This window comes from Drosophila willistoni, chromosome 3R (assembly GCF_018902025.1).
Source record: "Drosophila willistoni isolate 14030-0811.24 chromosome 3R, UCI_dwil_1.1, whole genome shotgun sequence".
Taxonomy (NCBI): Eukaryota; Metazoa; Arthropoda; class Insecta; order Diptera; family Drosophilidae; genus Drosophila; species Drosophila willistoni.
This window is the reverse complement of record NC_061086.1, coordinates 23,016,338-23,029,960: the sequence shown is the minus strand read 5'-3', so window position 1 is coordinate 23,029,960 and position 13,623 is coordinate 23,016,338. Positions and strand designations below refer to the sequence as shown.

The following is a 13,623-nucleotide window of genomic DNA, read 5'->3' as shown; positions in this document are numbered from 1 at the left end:
TCGTCCAGGGACTTTAGATCTTCATATTTTGGTGAACAGTTGCTGCAATTTTTCACAAAGCTATATATAGAAATTGTTTGATAAGGGTCCTTAGCTAACTACATGTAATTAATTTAATAATACAACCCTCATATTAAAAAAAAAATCGAATTGGCATTTAAAAACTTGCAAGTGTCTGTGTGGTCCGCCTTTTGTATGAGTCCGTCAAGTGTCGTGGGTCGTGGTTCACTTGATAGTTTTGCAAAATCAATAGAAGCGTTAAACATTGCTAAACACACACACACACACACACACACACACACACACACACACACACACACACACACACACACACAGAGAGAAAGAGAAAGAAAAAGAGGGTCGTCTGCAAGAGTATTAGTTAATAATAGGCACTGCAATGTCGCAGTCGCCATTGAAATCAAACGGCGGAAGTGGCAGAGGCACAATAACAAAATTAGCATTGAATGTCAATGGCAATGACAATGTCAATGGGGGTCCAAGACCGTCCAAAGGGTTGTGGGTTAGTTGCTGGTTAAGTGGTTGGTTGGCAGGTTGGTTAGATGGTTGTTTGCTAAGGTTGGTCTTGACTTTTTTTCCAGACTGTGAATGTGTCTTTGCCTGGCGGATATAATTTGTCTTTCAATCGAATCGGAAATAGAAACTAGCAGAATTGACAAATGCACAGGCAAACACACACATACACACAGAGAGAGGGAGAGAGAGAGAGAGAGAGAGAGAGAGGGTGGAACGAATCCTTTTTGCCAGCCAATTACTAAACCAATTTTAAACTATTCGATAATGCATATTTCCTTGATGATGCGTCATCATCAGCTCTAATGGTTTTAATTGCGAAAATTTTGTACCTAACTGCCGCTTTTAGCCAGTTTACACAACCTTAACCCAAATACTAGTACCCAAAAACCAACACATTTTGGCCAGCACACGCAATCCAACCAGGTGCACATTAGGTTGATGAGTTTTCAAATTGAAACGATGAAGGGAAAACTTGAGAAGGAGGAAAACTTTTTACACCAAAAAGGAGGATATGAACATCTAAGAGTGTGAGTGAGTGAAAGTAGGGAGACTGAGACTAAGAGTGAGAGAGTGGAATAACTTACTTTTGAAAATTGTGGAAATTCGCTTTAATTCAATTTACAATTTGCATTTAAGAACTTGACAGAAGAGTGGTTGGGGGGGCTGCCTTGAGGACGGCGGTAAGGATGGATGATGACGATGTAGCAGGAGCAGCTCAGGATCGTATAATAAACTCAAGTGCATGCGAATGCAAATGGCAGTTGCTGGATTTAATGAGCTTCAAACTTAATTGTTATGAACGCCAGGCATGCTACATGGCCACATGCCACCACCACCTTCTTCACCTCCTACTCCTTACTTCTTTTGCTTCGATTCTACGCTGCACATGGTGTGACCTTCGCCCAAGCAAGCTGCATAAGCCATTATATGGGGAATGGTATTCTGCTCATAAATGCCGGTAAACAAGTGGGCCCAAGGGCCCAAAGCAAAAACTGGTACGTCATCACCGCCATGGGAATCATTTCCCATGGGCACACCCGATGGATATCTGTCGTGTTTTGATCCAGTCAACACAGTTGTAGGATCATTGCGTTCCTTGGCATCTGAATTGAAGTTGAGGGTGTAGCCAGGGCCATTTGCATAGTTCAAGATCATGTAGGGTTTGCCATCGGCTGCCTTACTAGGGGCTGCGTCGAGAACATCTTGACCACGTGTCTACATCCAAAAGAAAGAAAATAGATTCAAATTCGTGTGATGGAAGTAAATTCGAAAGCTCTTACTCCATATCCACCGTAGGTAAAGACATGAGAATGATCAGCAGAGACCACAATAAGGGTATCCTCCTCGTTGGTTAGATCTCGAGCTGCTTGAATGGCGCTAGAGAACTCAGTGGTCTCATTGAGAGCCATGCGTGCCCAATTCTCGTGATGAGCCTGATCGATGCGGCCGCCCTCGATGAAGAGGAAGTAACCGTTTTCATTCTGGCTCAAATGCTCGATGGCCTTACGTGTCATCTGCTCCAGGCTGGGCTCGGTGGTATCCTCTTCGTTCTCCATGCGATACTTCATATGATCCGTGTTGAATAGACCGAACAGACGATCCGTCTGGGTGACATCCACTGCAAGCAATTGATCCACAGTATCCACATAGACATTACGCTCGTTGGCGTCTTTAAATTCCTCGATCAGATTGCGTCCATCTACACGTGCTCCCCAGCTTTCGATACCAGAATCCACGAAATTCCTCTTTCCTCCTCCCAAAATGACTTTTAATTTACTGCCCACTTCATTATTGGCCAACTGATAGCCAATGTCATGGACATTCTGTTCGTTGTCTGAACAACGGTTCTTCACATCTTGGTCATTCTCCCAGTCACGTTCCGAGGTGTGAGCATAGACGCCAGCCGGAGAGGCGTGAGTCACTCGAGTTGTGGTCACCAAGCCCGACCATTTGCCTGCATCAATTGCCCACTTGGCAATCGAGGGAACATGCGTGTCCTCGTTGTCTACGCAGGTGGAACGGTCAAGGCTACCAATGACACCGATGGTACCTTCCTGAGCCTTAACGCCACACAAATAGGCAGTTGCTGTGCAGGCGGAATCGGGTACAATCTTATTGACGGCGTAGGTTTTCGCCATACCAGTGTAAGGGAAACGTTCAAAGGAGAGCTCCTTTTCCTCGCCGCCCAACAAATTACGTGCCGCCGATGTCGTAGTCACGCCCATTCCATCGCCCAGGAAGAAAATAATGTTCTTGGCCTTATTCTTGTTCAACTCGGCAGACAATTTCTCCTTGATGTGCTGTGTTGCCTTCTCCCGCCAGTATTCATTGGTATTCTCACCCTCGATCGCCCTCGACTTGGTGGCTGTCGGGGCTTCGGGTAAATCCGGGTGCATGGCCCGATCCTGACAGTATTCCTCGCTGCGCGTACATTCTGGTGCCGCCAAGGAGACGCTGACTATCAGCGATAATCCAACGATCGCGACGTATGCGTTTGACCAACCGAACATCTTGCTCATGACTGGTTAACAGGGCTAGCAACATGGCCAGCTTCTGGCCAGCCAATATCTCTAGAGCACGTCGCTTTTTGTATCGATAGAGCGATAAGATTAGGCTCATAAATGGCAAATCGCTTAAAATCTAATACGCCTTTAATTCCTCTAGTCGTTCAACTCGTGCTTTTATTTACGATGGCAAACAACACATTTTATAGATTTTATAGATTTATTGTGCCATTCCGGGTCTCGGGCCATATAAAAATCCCCAAAAAAACACCTCAAACACGTGAAGTCTGTACCGTACAGTTTGCGGGTCAAGGGAGGAGGGTAGGTCATGAACATCACCATCGCCATATACAACATGGACGATGAAAGTCATCATGGCCTCTGGTCAATGTGTGTAATCAGCTACAAAATAAAAACATATACATCCGCATGTGAGTAAGGCAGAATGTTCACCACACTTTCTACGGTTGAGTCATAAAAAAAGGCCAAACTATATGAGCAAACAGTGGCCTGAACTAAAGGGATTGACCGAATTTAAAAAACTTGCCCCTTTTGGAAGTAATTTTTAACATTTTCTTGAATTTTTTGTTAAACTTTCTTAAACTAGTTATTGAATTGAGCTCCCTTTTAATATAAGCAGCAAATTTTGGTATCGGCTCGATCATATACATATGTATATATATATATGATCTGCCTTAATGTAACGATCGGTCGTCGAAAGTCTATTTGGTTGCTTAAGTCTTTTAAACTATTCTCTACATATCTTTTGATCACATTGTTGACCTTTATATCATCAGAGATTGTTGAGATTCGGCGACTTTATGATATATAGATATATGAAGAATATATAGTATATATATTCTAAAGAACTTCAAAAGACGTATAAGTGCTATGATAAAAACCTTTTAAAGTTTGGTGTTTGGTACTATAAATCAAAATTTTCCTTAACCTATTATCAATTTGGAATCCCAGATTTACTTTTTCAAAGTATTATGTACAAGAAATCTATAAAATTGAACTCATAGTTAGAGTTATAAAGACCCCCGTACAAAAATTTAACACTCCTTGCGCCACTGTCTTAGTCAACTATATAAATTCTATACTAGCCCACGCACAAAACTTTTTCCTAGTGTGGTTTCTGTGTTTAGTTTTTATTAAAAATCATTGCCAAGACATAGAGAGAGAGAGAGAGAGAAAGAGAGAGAGAGAGAGTGAAACAAAAAGAAAAATGCAACAAACTGAAAAGCCAAAAGACATTGAAATGAAAAAGCAGCTGCCAACTGCAGTAGCAACAGGAAAAACCACTGACCACACTGACCACTGATGGAAAGGTGAAAGGCGGCCAAAGGTGAGGAGCTTAACCTTGAAGGCAAAAGTAGAAAAAGTTGCTAAATGCCACCGGGTAATCAACACTACTTGAAAAAACTCTCATCAGCCAACCAACAAACAAAATACAATAGTTGGAAATACCTTCACGTAAAGTTACTACTAATTAGCTACTTATCATTATCAAATCTACTTAAAAATTTATTATTTCAAAACTCTTAGCCATGGGCGTATGTTGTGTGTGCATATATCTTATCTGAGAAGGAATAGATTAAAGGTTCAAGTGCAGTTTCAGTTCAAAAAAAGTGACCCTGAAACTAGATTTAGCTTAATTGGTGAGCTTAAGACTCCCTCGTTTTGATTAAAGACATAATGGGAAATGGGGCGAAATAGAAAAGAAAATACATTAAACTGCCAATGAAAATGTTTTGTTTTCATTTATTGTGAAAATAAGGTTTCTACTTCTATTCGGCTCATTTGAAGAGGGGGGGAAAGTACTTTTGCTTGGCAGTTTTATGGCTGCTTCATGCAATTATTGCCCAAGTGATGCTTGGATGAATAATGCGCATATTTTGAGAGGCCTATGGGTCGTATACGTGTTTATGTGTTGGCCAATAAACTTGGAGAGTGTCAAGATTGCAAGTCATTTCGTCATTTCAAGTTCTAGATGAGGATTAATCAGAATGTGTGTTCAAGGTTGAATTTCGATCGATTGAGGAATATTGATTAGAATTCACACTAGACACACACGCACACACACACACACAGACACACACCTTTGTTAGTTGTGGATTCATCTCAATTTTTGCATTTTGTGTTTCATTATAGACAAATCATAACCATACCAATTCTAGAGCAGAGCAGCTATGAGAAGGATGTCAGCTTAAAAGTGCACATCGGAGAACCTCGTTTGGCACCAGGTAAGTGTTTTTTTTTTGTTGTTTTCTGAAAGAGTTGACCATAAAACTGAAAACTCGAGGGAATAGCACTGATTCCACCTGTCCCTCCCTCCACCCACCTCACTGGTCTCCACATCCTTATACTGACAATGCAAAAACGATTTCGTCATAACCGACAATCCTTGAAACATTAAAAAAAGAAAACGACATGCACGTGGAGAGAATCTCTGGTTGCCATCTTTTTCCCGATAAAGAGCTAACAGTCTGGACAAGAGCAGCAGCAAATATATGTATATATGTACATAATACATACATACATACATATGTACATATTTATTATACTTCAAGTCCATTCCCATCCGACTCCATCTTCATCCCGATTCCCATCCGATTTTCCTTCCTATGTCAATGAAAATTCTGTACACTGGAGAAAGACCTTTTTTTTGGTTTGTTTGGCTCGTCTTTCGCCATAAAAATTAAGGACAGGCGGAAAAGGTAGTAAAATGAACAAGAAGAAGAAGAAAACAAAAAGTGAAAAAGAGCAGCAAACTCTATAAATTGGAAATTCCAATTTTAATGAAAGCAAATTGTAACTTGGTTCCTCGTATATCTATGTATATCGCCTTACAGTGCGTATCTCCTCCTCCTCCTCCACCACCCACCACCACCACCATTTCCTCTCTGACCCAGACTTGTATTTGTAGGTTCTTTTTATACTTTTTGGTCTTTTAATTTTTGTTCTTTATGCTTCTAGATTCCGCTCACTACCGTAAGCCTTGAATTGTGCATTAATTAATTTTATTTTAATTGAACACGAAAGCGCAAAACGTAAAAACAAATGCGGGCAAAAAAAACCAATGAAATGATAAGAAAAGAAAAGAAAATCAAAAGCAAAATCGCAATTCCCCATTAAAAATTGGTGACCACTTTTTGGGTTTTTTAGATGCACATTAAATTTTCTTTCCACTGACCATAAAAAAAGAGTGCAGAAAATGCGGACAAAGAGCGCAAAATAGTTTTTCCTTTTTTCTTTCGCCCACTTTAGTTTCCTTTCATCTACTCTACTTGGCAGCATTTCATTTTTGTAACGTATTTAGTTACTTATGTATGTCTAATTTTTTTTTCTGGTTTTTGGTGTCGTTGTTTAAATTCAAAAACAAATTCCTTAGGGATACTTAATACTATCTAGAGCATGGGCGTAGAAAACTGGGTGTGGTAATTTCAAAGGGGGTTATAAGCAGTTGTTAGGCACAAAAGCGACTTAAAGGAAGATAAGAATAACTAACTATAAGAGAAGAATCAATGGTTTCAAATACAGTAGAATCCGGTTATGACGACTCTGCTTATAACGTCCGTCCGGTTATAGCGACTTAAGTTCGATGAGTGATTGGTTGGTCCCAATACAAACTTATATGAAAGGGCATCCGGTTAGTCTTCTAGGTCTTCCGGATATAACGACGAAAATCGTCGGTCCCTTGAGCGTCGTTATAGCCGCATTCTACTGTATATTATTAAATAAAAATATTAATAAATAATTATTGAACTAAGTTTTGGGAATTAAACGAAAAATCTTTCTCAAACTAATTAACTGAAAATCTTTCTTAAACTGATTAGTTTTTGCTACAAATTGATTAAAAAATAAATTATTCCTTTGTTTAATATCTGGAAAATGTATATTAGAATATTGGTTTAAAAATATGAGACTTGATTGGCCGATTTCCATGAGAAAATAAAGCTTAAATTTTAAAAAGTAATTTGTAGTGTTCTTAAAAATTTGAAAGAAAACTCTACTTTCCAAAATCTCTTTAATAAACGAACGTTAACAAATGTTCAAAATTATAAAAACCCATTTGTTTCAAACATTTGGAACTAGTGAGAGTATTTCCAAAGCCTAGAATAAGTAATTTTCAATAATTTTTAGTAATTTTCAAAGTAATAAGTTAAAGTAATGGCTTTTTCTATAATCTATTTGTGACTTACACAGCTCTAAGCTGTATATTTTAAATGAGTACTTATTACTATTACTCTATATTTTAAAATTTAAATTAGTACTAATGACTAACTTTGCCTTACCCAGACTCCTCGACCATGCTCTAGATCAAGATATTCTAAATATTTTTGGTTACTGATTTCTGGGTGGATGGGATAAATAGTATAATACATAGTAAAGGTGAAAAGAATTAGAGAAAATCATTCGTGAAGAAATTGTTGTTGTTGTTTATTGTCTGTGTGATATTTATTTGTGTGTGGGTGTATGTGTAAAATGGAATACCGATTCAGCCAGCCCATATAGTCATACATATTATACAACTATAAATTATATATAGACACATGTGTATGTTCCCCCACTCCATCGAATGCCAATTGTATTAGTATTGCCATGATGGACCCATATACATTATCATTGTCAATAGTTTTATGCAATTTCGTACATAATTAACATAATTAGATTGCTAATTATAGTACCCGTACCAGTAATACCCACCTGCATTTGGTTTTTTTTTATCTTTTTCTCATCCCATTGTATTATTCCCAAAATTGAAATCCCTCAACTCCTTGCACTACTTAGTTTCTCTAGTTTGTTGTTAACTTTAAACACATTTAAACATATTTAGTGACTAACTCTAAATCAAGCATACTCCAATACAATGAACTAATCAATCTTGTTAACATAAACCAAACATTTGCAATGCATTCTCGTTTTGAATCCACACACAGATGACACAAATAAGGAATCATTTTTCCATCGATTTTTTGGTATGTAATAAACGCCTTTTCTCATTTTTATAATTAATAAGGCCAAAAGCATTTTAAGTGTTCAGTTAATGAAAAGAATATGCGAAAATTATGAAAAGTAAAATTAAATCAATTGTGATTCCCCCATTATATTAATACATAAAGTAGGTTTAATTTGGATTTTTTTGTTTTTTTGTTTTATGTTGATCATTGGAATCCTCCTGTTGTAATTGGGGGGATTCACAACCAGTATATGTATGTGTATGTGCGTATGTGTTAAATGTGTAAAGTTGTATGTGTATACTGTGCATTTGTATCGGTAAGCGTAACCATAACCATAAACATAACCGTTTTGAAGTGCATCCAAGATTATTGCGCTTTTTCGACGCAGGCTCTGCAAGGATACAATCCTTGTGAAAACTTTGACCTCTTTTGCAAAAGGGTTTCGTCTTCAATTCAAAATAAAATTATTTGTATTATATTTGGGCCCAACCCCCGCACACAACAGTGCCGAGCGTGTGTGTGTGTGTGCGCGCGTGTGTGTGTGTGTGGGGTGTGTGTCTGTGTTTTTTTGGTAATGTTTATTTTGGGCTTTTGGTTAACCTGCCTCTCCTATGCTCGGCGGATCTGTATAACGCGCTTGTGCTCGCTTCTCTTTGTGTTGTGCCACAAACCACCACAACCACTTGAACCACCACAACCACCACAACCACTGCTACTACTACTACTACTACTACTACTACAACTACTATATCTTCACTACACGATCTTCAAATACTTTTGAAATTTGTAAGTAATACACGCCGATGAAAAAGAAAAACCTACTATTAATCCAAGCCAATCGCTCAGTATTTTTTGTGTTCTTAATCATAATTAATAAGTATATTTATATAACATACATATAATTGATGTAATCTGTATGAATGCAAACGAAAGGCTTTTGATTTTTATCATCATCTGTAATGCCAATCTGTTGTCGTCTATATATATGTGAAACGTACCAACATACATACATACATATGTATTTGAATGTGACCATGAAACGATCCTGTAACGCCCCCCAAAAGAAAAGAAAAACAAAAGCAAACAACTAAAACTGATCAACAACAAAAACAAATATTAATTGGTCTTAAAATTATTAGCATATTCTGTTAACTGAATATTTATAAAATGATTGAATGATAAACCTATGAGACCATTTAAATATTTCTCCCTTACAAAAACACTTCCACGAAAACCAAACCAAATCAAATCACAACGAAACATCTTTGTCATATGTTGTCCAATGTCGATTAAAACTATAGAAAATCACGAACACACTGGAGATCATACTAGTGAGTCATTGTCATTAATTTGCATGCATATATATTAAGTTTTAAATGTTGTTACCCACACTCCTCTACCCGTTTCCCGATTCCCGCCCCTTACCAAACAGACCAAACACACCAGCCACAATCTGCCACCTTGTTGTGGTTTGAGTACTTAATATGCAATTTTCTCTTCTGCTTTTTTTTTCCACTCAAATGCTTTTCTGATGGCACTTTAACACAATGTATTCTATGTGTACTCAATGCATTATTTGAATATTAAAGCTTTAAGTGGCTTCGAATACAACAGATTTTTTTTTTTTTTTGCCATCAATATAATTTGATATTATTATTTGTAACTTTATTAAATAATAGTAGGTAGTAGTACCTACTACTAAGTAGATTTATGTCCTTTTTTCCAAATCAGTTTTTGTTTTCACTTACATTAATGTGGTTTCCTCCCCATGAAAATTAAGACGTCAATTTATTATGGCCGTATGCTTTTAATTAGCTTCTATGCCCGAGTGTGTTTCTTTCTCTCTCTCTCTCTTACCTATTCTCTACTCTATTCTATATACTGTGTTTCGTTCTATTCTCCCAATGGCCGTTTTCCTTGTATGTTATATATGTTATTTTACTCTGTGCTTACCAAATGTCTGTCTATCTATTGCATGCGAGCGAGCATATATCCCATATTGGGCCTGCTCTTGCATTAGAATTGACCGCAATTACAAGTAATTCCCATGTCCCCGTACACATGGGCTTTAACTGGTTGAACGACATTAATTGTGTTTTGTTTCGCATTGATGCTGCCCATAGATGATGAACTATTAGCCCAAATCCAGGAGGTGGAACAGAAGTCGCCCAAAGACCTAACCGAATTGGATCGCATTTTACTGTTGAGTAAGCCAAGAAATGGAGAGTTGACCACTACACATGTTCGCATACGTGAGAGCCAGGAATTCAAGGTAAGAATTCTATATGCCAATTAGACGCCACTCAAAAAACAAACCAAAACCACCAATGCAATGAGAAATGCCAGACAACAATTCTCACTGGCCAAACAACAAGCAATTCAGTTCATTTGACATCAAAAAGGACAACAGGAAGTTCCCATTATCCAAAGTCCGTAAACACTAAACACTTGGCAAACAGTTTCATTTACCGTTTATCAGGAGCGGCCTAGAATTTTGTACTTGAATATTTTCCTAAAATAATCATTGTGGTTCTTAAAAGGAATATAAGTATTAGAAATATCTTTGGAGTTATTAATAGAGCCTTAAATGAATACATTTTGGTATATAGCAATCGAGATTTTCATCACAGCCTATAAACAGGTAAAATATAGAAACATTCGTAAGTAGAATCCAAGTACAAGTACAATTACTTCTCTTTCGAATCCAAAGTATTATTCGAATACATTTGGTTCCTTCATTCCGTTTCAACAGGTTATTAAAATAGGCTAAAGAATTCTAAATTCAAATGGATAATGATGAATTAACTTAAACTTTGAGCAACTTAGGTAAATAGTTCATTTTAATAGTCAGATTCATTGACATCCACCTCAATTACTAAATTTTACATGAAACAATCTTGTTTTAGTCATCTAAAGATTTATCCAATCATTTTTTATTTTAATAATAAATATTCTTGTTTCATACAAAATTTTACAAATATTTGAAAAAATATAAATATTTAATGTACTGAATATATTGAGCTTTAATACAAGTACTTGCCTTTCGAATCCAAAGTATTATACGAATACATTTAATTCCTTCATTCCATGTTGTCATTTAAAACAAATGTATTCGTGGGAGGCTCTAGAGTCTAGATTCTAGAACATTATCTTAGTCAGTATTTAGTGGGGTGAGAGAAGTAGCCAAGTAAATTTTGTTGAGAAACATTACCCCTACAAACAGCAAACCGCCCCTGTTTTGAAATGAATGCTACACAGACACACATTTACACCCCACACCCAATGAGGTGGCTACATTTGAGCACATTTGTGTGTGTAGTTGCACCTGTGTACCCTTGTCAGATCAAGTTACCGTTTAAGCACCCTATTGTGTAAATCTGCAAATGGCCACTTGCTGCTCGTATCACCAAATATTTGCATACTAATAATGACAACAACAAACTTTGTGGTATTCTACAGGCTACTGTCGATAAGCTAGTGGCCAAGGCCAATGTATCCGCTGTCCTTGGAACTTCATCGTGGAGGGAGCAATTCAAAGATGCCCTCACCGTAGTACCCGGTAAATATGACTAATTAGAAAGAATGATCATTGAATTGATCACTAATCGATTCGACTCTTACTTACGCCAGCCGATGAGAGTGAATTCGATGGCGACGATGATGTGGAAGAAGAGGTTCCCGGCTGCTTTAACTATATCAGTCATTTCATATGCCTCTTCTGGAAGGTACTTTTTGCATTTGTGCCCCCAACAGGTGAGTTAAAGTTTCGGCTAGTAGTGATTATCAATCGGAGGTTGACTATTTCCCCTTTGTTGTAGACATTTGCGGCGGCTATGTCACCTTTGTGGTCTCGATTTTTGTGATTGGTGTGATTACCGCTGTTATTGGAGATGCAGCCTCGTATTTCGGATGTGCCCTTAATATTAAGGATTCGGTTACAGCCATTTTGTTTGTCGCTCTCGGCACCAGCATACCCGGTAAGTGATGGCCCTCATGCCACCACATCTTTTGGCTAATGGTTATGATTTTGCATTCCGACAGATACCTTTGCCAGTATGATTGCGGCCAAACATGATGAGGGAGCTGATAATTGCATTGGCAATGTGACTGGTAGCAATGCGGTTAACGTATTTCTTGGCATTGGACTGGCCTGGTCCATTGCTGCCATCTATCACATGTCCCATGGCATGACCTTCAATGTGGAGCCGGGAACGTGAGTAGCTGCTATAAGGCGAGTTATCCATCTCCTTTTAATCACATTTCTCCCATTTCTCCAGCATTGGCTTTGCGGTGGGACTCTTCTGTGGCGAAGCCTTGATTGCCGTCGCTTTGATTATGTTCCGTCGCTGGAAAAAATCAATTGGCGCCGAATTGGGTGGTCCGACATTCTCCAAATACGTTAGTGCTGCAATCTTGATGTTCTTATGGGTGTTCTATGTGGTGATATGCATCCTGGAAGCTTACGACATTATTCGAGTCTAAAGTTGGCATTGAGTAAAATGGTTAGAACCTACAAGAGAACCTTGTTGAAAATACATAAAAGAAAAACAAGGTAGGGAAAGGCTAAATCAAAGCTGGACTACCAAATGCGGCATACAGAATGATGTATTTCGTGTATGCAGCTGATTCGTTATAGATATAGTAGTATATATATTTATATATACATATATATATGAATTATGTAAAATTTATGTTAATAATAAAATTATAAATTGTAATGTTTAATTAGTTTCGTAAGTCTGGCTTATTTACGTAAATTATTTTAATGAATTTTACAACAACAAAATGAAAAAAATATATATGTAAATACAAAAAGGCTGCCACAGCTCAGCAAAATCTTGTAACGCGATCGAGATCATTCATTGTTATGCCATATATACTTAATTACAACTAGGTTTAATCTCTATAAATTTATTTATTTATCATTCTGTATACTATTGCTACTTACTTATAATATCGATGTAAGTCAGTCATTGCTGTTGTTTGTTAAAGCTGTACTTAATGCAATGCATACAATATACATACACACATACATACAAGCATATATCGTATATACCCAACTGAAGAATTGTTTAATTGGTTCGATCATATGTTTAAATTGTGTCTTCATTCAAGCATTGTTAATTTAAATACATGTGTAAGTTTTAGCAGAAATTATCATCAAAATTAAAACTAAAGTCCCTGGATATTGGCATACCCAACAACAACAACAACTACAACTACTACTACTACCACTAGTACATACAAATATATTAGTTCTAGTCAAAAGTCTAATTAACTTGTAACTTTCTCATTAACTCTCTGACCAAACCAAATGCGGCACTATTTACTTATTAACTTTATAATGATTGTATGAGACCAGAAAACTACTTACTTGGAAAAAAAGACTATTTCATTTTGCTTATCTCACTATTGATTGCTAAACGCGAGGGATTTATAGTTAATTACGAAAAACCAAAAAAGTCAACACCAAAAAAAGCGAAAGAATTTGTTAAATGAAAATGGATTGCTATAGAGATCGAATGTAATAAGCAAGTACATATTTTTTGTATACATAATAACATTTGCGTATTGTACTATTTTTTCATAAAAGAAACAAAGAACAAAAAAAAAAGAAGAAG

At 37.1% G+C, this 13,623-nt stretch overlaps 2 protein-coding genes across 11 annotated transcripts in view; one reads left to right on the top strand and one right to left on the bottom strand.

Annotated features, from left to right (window-relative positions):
• Positions 1-12,667, top strand: part of LOC6648128 (sodium/calcium exchanger 3) — a 38,617-nt gene extending 25,950 nt beyond the window's left edge. For 4 of the 10 annotated variants that reach the window (XM_023178803.2, XM_023178802.2, XM_047013574.1 and 1 more), the window contains exons 3-12: positions 5,193-5,284; positions 6,018-6,032; positions 7,982-8,020; positions 9,304-9,333; positions 10,126-10,274; positions 11,462-11,561; positions 11,633-11,755; positions 11,821-11,979; positions 12,044-12,215; positions 12,280-12,667. In XM_023178803.2, coding sequence (XP_023034571.1) covers positions 5,193-5,284; positions 6,018-6,032; positions 7,982-8,020; positions 9,304-9,333; positions 10,126-10,274; positions 11,462-11,561; positions 11,633-11,755; positions 11,821-11,979; positions 12,044-12,215; positions 12,280-12,484 — 1,084 coding nt within the window. In that variant the 3' untranslated portion in view covers positions 12,485-12,667. The remainder of the gene's footprint in view (positions 1-5,192; positions 5,285-6,017; positions 6,033-7,981; positions 8,021-9,303; positions 9,334-10,125; positions 10,275-11,461; positions 11,562-11,632; positions 11,756-11,820; positions 11,980-12,043; positions 12,216-12,279) is intronic. The other 6 variants (XM_023178804.2, XM_047013576.1, XM_023178805.2 and 3 more) reach the window with 6 other exon arrangements.
• LOC6648096 (membrane-bound alkaline phosphatase) lies at positions 1,115-3,044 on the bottom strand. Its single transcript, XM_002070207.3, has 2 exons — positions 1,815-3,044; positions 1,115-1,749 (listed from the first exon to the last, which is right to left on the bottom strand). Exons 1-2 carry the CDS (start codon positions 3,042-3,044, stop codon positions 1,390-1,392), a joined length of 1,590 nt encoding a protein of 529 aa, XP_002070243.1. The 3' UTR covers positions 1,115-1,389.
• Positions 12,668-13,623: the final 956 nt, after the last annotated feature.